Consider the following 4,918-nt stretch of genomic DNA (forward strand, 5'->3'; position numbering starts at 1 on the left):
AAAAACGAAAATCTAACCAAATTAATCCAAAATTAAGTTATTTAAGATCCAAAATTAACTTTTCTTGGGCATTAACCAAAACTCAATCAAACTTACCAAAACTTACAAAAGAAAACTAGGTGAAAAAGGGCAAAAAAATAAGCTTGGCGGCTCAAAATGGCTTGGCTAGAGGGGAACCAGCTAGGTGGCTCGATTCCAGAAGGAGAAGACGTCTCGTGGAGAGGATGGTTCACGTAGGGGCGGCAGAGTGCTTGGCTGACGCTTACGGCGTGGAAGAAGTTGAGTGCAGCTCGGTTTGGGCTGTGGTGGCACATACGATTAACTGGCGGACAATTGATGAAACGCATCGAAAGGCGAACGATGCGCAATGGAGAACCGACACGATTGACGGACTACGGAGGAGACAAAACGAAAATGGGGACCGAGGACGAAGGCGGAGATGGGCGAAGAACGACATGCAGTGAAGGAAGGATCAACTCGGTGCTTTAACTCGACAACGGCAGTGAAGGAAGGATCAACTTGGTGCTTTAACTCGACAACGGTTGGAAGACGTAGCGGCTTGCAGACGGCGTGGGGTTCGCGTGCGGCTCGACGTGAAGATCGATTGGGACGCGCGAACGATCGACGGCTGAAGGCAGCCGGCTCGGTTGCTGGCTCGGATGGCTGAGACACTCGATTTGGCCGACGAGGCTAGGCGGCGGCGGAGCAAGGAGGTGACTAGGGTTTTGAAGGTTAGTGTTTCTTTAATGAAGAAGACAATGAATAGTTGCCATACGCATCCCGATGTCCTATTTAAAGAAAAATAACAATTATATAATTATTATTACTTTTTTTTACTTGTTCTATCTCCAAATAAAATCTCATATCCTCTCTCTCCATTTAAAACCTATTGAATCTTCTTTTTATCTTCCCAGAACAATATATATCCTTAAATAATTATATTATATTCATAATATAATTATTTTAACTTCGAATTCAATTAATTATATAATTATTATATAATTAATAAATTCTAATTTCTATAAATTATAATTCCTTTAATTACAACCCAGTCTAAACAACTAATTTCAATCATAAATTTCAAATTTTAATTAATTAAATATTTTTTCAAAATATATAATAAATTTTATTTTTTACAAATAAAAATTCAAACAATTAAATTAAATAATTTCAATATTAGTTTAGATAATTAAGATTAAAATTTCCAATTTTGTGCATTACAAAATATTTATAGCACATTTAAATTTATTTTGCTATAAATAGTTTTCTTTTCTTATTTTATTCATTACAATTTTTCTTAATTAAATAATGTGAATAAAAAGAAAAGAAAATTAAATTTAGGTTTTCCTCTCCCCACCCCTCAGTTTTGCATTATTCAGCCGCCCGCCAGTTCTCCAGCGCTGATCGGCGATCGCCACTGGCCACCCGTCGCACGCTGGTGAAAGCTCTGTCTCTCTCTCTTTCTCTACCTTAGATTTTTCTGTCCCTCAAAACTCTCGGCTGATCCGCCTCTCGCAATTTATCTTGTAGATTCTGAAACCCTCTGAATCGCAGTCGCAGCTCTCTCTCTCTCTCTCTCGATTTTATACACACTGCTTAAAGGTTTGTTCTTGGTAATACTTTTGTTTTAGATTGAATGCTTGTTTTAGATTTGATCTCTCTGTCTCACTCTTGGTATGAAGAGAGCAATTATGCGACGAATCTCTCTCTTTCTTTCCATCTTTCTTTGTAGACTCATTGCTCATGGTTTTTCTTTTTTCTTATTTCGAAATTCCTCACTTCGTTGGTTTTAGGTTAAACGCTTGGAGGCGGAGAGATGGAAGGTGGGGGAAACCGTCTTCTCCCAGCTGATGCTTTTCCATTGTTCCAGGAAGGTATCGGGTTGGTTTTATCTCGTTGGTCAGCTCTTCAGTTGGCCGTGGAAAATGAGTGGGGTGGTCGTGACTCTCGTCGTAAAGTTGAATTATTATGCTCCGACATTTTCACATGGTTTACTCAGAACAAAGGTAATTTTACTCCCTTCCACGTGGATAATCTTGGTTCCTATCTTCGTGGATAATCTTTCAGTCTTTCTGTAGATTGACCAGTTTCTCAGATTCAGTAGTGTTTTATTTTGCAAGCAATTAAATATTTCTTTGTTGTAACCTTTTGGAGAAGTAGTTTTGTGTTAGATATTATATTAAATTTAACTTCTACCAGCTTAATCTTTTGAGTTGAATTGATTATTTAAAATGGTAGCAGAGCATTTGAATCACCGAGGTTCTGTTCAAGCCCCCTAAACTGCTACTCTCCATTTATTATTGATTTTCTTTTTTTGGGTCTAAGTGAAGGGGAGACTTAGCTTAAAGTTTTGACTTGAATCGATGATTTTAGAGTTTGTGTAAACATTGGAATGGGAATTCATTAAATAGCTAGATAAGTGTTTAGAAAATTTCTCTGAGGCGTGTGCCGAGACATGGCTGCCTCAATGAAGGTGCCTGAAATGCTGCTCTTCAACTCTATGTTTCGACTAATTTTTAGATAAGAATTTATAACTTTTAAGAAAGAAACCGATGAATATTTTTAGAGAGCATTTTTTTTTTTGAATTAACAGCTCCACTTATTTGAACTTGTTATCATTTTATTATTGGCAGTAATATTTCGCTTCATATATATTATAAAGTATTTTTATTTTCCTATTTTCCGCCTAACATGTTCTTTTTTAGCTCCTCGCACTTAAGCCTCAAAGAGCTATGGCTGCACCTCAAGTTTTGAAGAAATATAGGTTCTAGCTTGTATTTTGTCCTTGATATAACCTGGTTAGCTAATGCTTGAATTCTCTTCCTAGAAGAAATCCAGATACTCTGAATTATTTTTTACTTTTTAAATGGTTGTTGATTTGTTTTAGAGCTTGGTACTTTGTGAGTGTGACATATTTAGGGTTTCGTTACCTTGATCTAATAGAGGTATGATTTTTATCTTGCAGAGCAACTATATATTGATGATTTAGAAACAATTCTTGATGAAGCTATGCTTTCATTGAATACACAGGTCGATGATGGCAGCATTGAGGAGGTATATTTTATACACCTCTCGGTCCTTTTTAGTCTTCGAGGAATGCTCTTTCTCTCGTAACTGTGGTTCATTTTTTTTTCTTTTTTTGTTGTTTCTCATGATGAAATAGCATGCCGTTACATAAGACTAAGTTAACACAAATATTTGTGTGAGCTGCTATGACTAACTACTGCTGATGGATGGTTTTTTCTTACCCAAATTGGCTCTGGATGGTTCCCGACGTGACTTGTGAAAATGGAAGCAGAAATATTGTTAAAATTTTGCTTCCAACCCAACTTTTAGTCTCATTGAATGATGCTTTTCATTGGAATAGTTTGAGATACTATCGAAAATTCACCAATTACCAATACTATCAAAATTTTACCTATTTATTGTTATGGTTGTGGCATTAGAAGATATTGCTTGGAAGACAGTGGTGATTGTATAAATACATTCCTAGTTGAAGAGAACCTTATATAGTTCGTCAATTTTACATCTAATAACTTCTTCCATCTAAGCTAAAAGTGAATTTTTTTTTTTTTTTTTGTAGTCATATCCAATTTTCTGTAGGAGGTAACTGGTAAATTTTCATAATTTCTAATAGATTTGACCAGTCACATTTAGTACGAGCTCCACATCCTTTTTTTTGCTCTCATCCTCTTATATTAGAATGCTTGGTTGAAGTAGAAGAATGAGATACTGAATTGAAACAGATGGAGAAGATGAGGATGTGAGTATCTGTCGAGTGAGATCTCAATGATGTATGATTCTATTTAAAAATCCATTCCTAAGAGTGAAATATGTTACCATCTTCTAGCCTTCTTCAAGAATTGATTGATTGCTCTTATTAATATTTTGTGTTGCTTGTGTTTCTTCTCTAATAATGCAGGTAGCTGAAAGATTGATTTTCATGCATGAGGAATGTGTAGATCGTAACTTTAGCTCTATTGAAAGGTTAAGGCAATCCCCTCGTCCTCAAGTTGCTCATGCTCACGTTAATCAGGTAGCTCAATTCTTTCATAGATCCACTTTGTTGAATAGGAAGTTTGTGTTCAATAGTATGATTTTGAGAGTACAGATTAGCATTGTTGTTTTTTATTCCCTTGCTACTGCTCACTTTTGCAGTTTTCTGCATCAGCTTATTATGGATCATGAATTGCATATTTTAGACGATGTAGTTCAGCTGTATATAATATCTTCTAATCTTGACCTTGATGAACTTTAAGGCTGCGAGTGACGATGACGACGATGACGATGTAGAAGAAGATGTCAATAGAAATGATATGATGGTGGATGCCGTACAACCAGCCCAATCCAGGCCTGTCAATCATCAACTTAATCCAGAGGCTACAGCTGAAGCTGAAGATGGATGGGTTCAAGTCACATCAAGAAGAAATAGGGGAACAAGAAATTAGTACCAACCTCTCGATGTCTTCTATTTATCTAGGTAAATCATGAATCCCTTTGCCGTCTTCTTCAAACAGTGCATGAGCAATCAATTTTGTTTTGTGTGAAAATATATATAATATTAGAATCCAGCTTATGTTTTAAGAGAGATCATAAAGGCAGCCATTATGCTTTTTTTTTTTTTTTTTGAGTGTCATATTTATCCTTTCTTAGTTTGAGGATATATTCTTAATTGATGGAGAAAGACCATAGGGCTGGAGGGTCTTGATCCAACCGTAGCTGAATACTGCGTTCTAAGGTTTAGAATTAAGAGTAGGATGGATCTCGGTGAATGAATGGTGGCAATTTTGTTTGATCGGGATGTGCTAGTCGAGATAGGCTTATAGATAGATTAGTTCAATTAAATTATTATTTTTTTGATAAGGGACCCATCCAACTCATGATTGTTGCCTTTAGGGATGAGCATTGGTTGGCCATA

The 4,918-nt window shown here is 36.2% G+C and overlaps 1 protein-coding gene across 1 annotated transcript; it reads left to right on the top strand.

Annotated features, from left to right (window-relative positions):
* Nucleotides 1-1,284: 1,284 nt before the first annotated feature.
* LOC103503689 (pre-rRNA-processing protein TSR2) lies at nucleotides 1,285-4,622 on the top strand. The gene is made up of 6 exons (XM_017047994.2): nucleotides 1,285-1,438; nucleotides 1,531-1,602; nucleotides 1,794-2,006; nucleotides 2,966-3,054; nucleotides 3,923-4,036; nucleotides 4,260-4,622. Exons 3-6 carry the CDS (start codon nucleotides 1,817-1,819, stop codon nucleotides 4,446-4,448), a joined length of 582 nt encoding a protein of 193 aa, XP_016903483.2. The 5' UTR covers nucleotides 1,285-1,438; nucleotides 1,531-1,602; nucleotides 1,794-1,816; the 3' UTR covers nucleotides 4,449-4,622.
* Nucleotides 4,623-4,918: the final 296 nt, after the last annotated feature.

The sequence above is a fragment of the Cucumis melo genome, chromosome 4 (genome assembly GCF_025177605.1).
Source record: "Cucumis melo cultivar AY chromosome 4, USDA_Cmelo_AY_1.0, whole genome shotgun sequence".
Taxonomy (NCBI): domain Eukaryota; kingdom Viridiplantae; phylum Streptophyta; class Magnoliopsida; order Cucurbitales; family Cucurbitaceae; genus Cucumis; species Cucumis melo.

Bases quoted from the DNA above. Each gene is read 5' to 3' on its own strand.
- LOC103503689 (XM_017047994.2), top strand. From the start codon at position 1,817: ATGGAAGGTGGGGGAAACCGTCTTCTCCCAGCTGATGCTTTTCCATTG. The intron at 2,007-2,965 runs GTAATTTTACTC...TTTATCTTGCAG, and splicing joins ATGGTTTACTCAGAACAAAG to AGCAACTATATATTGATGAT. The intron at 3,055-3,922 runs GTATATTTTATA...CTAATAATGCAG, and splicing joins ATGATGGCAGCATTGAGGAG to GTAGCTGAAAGATTGATTTT.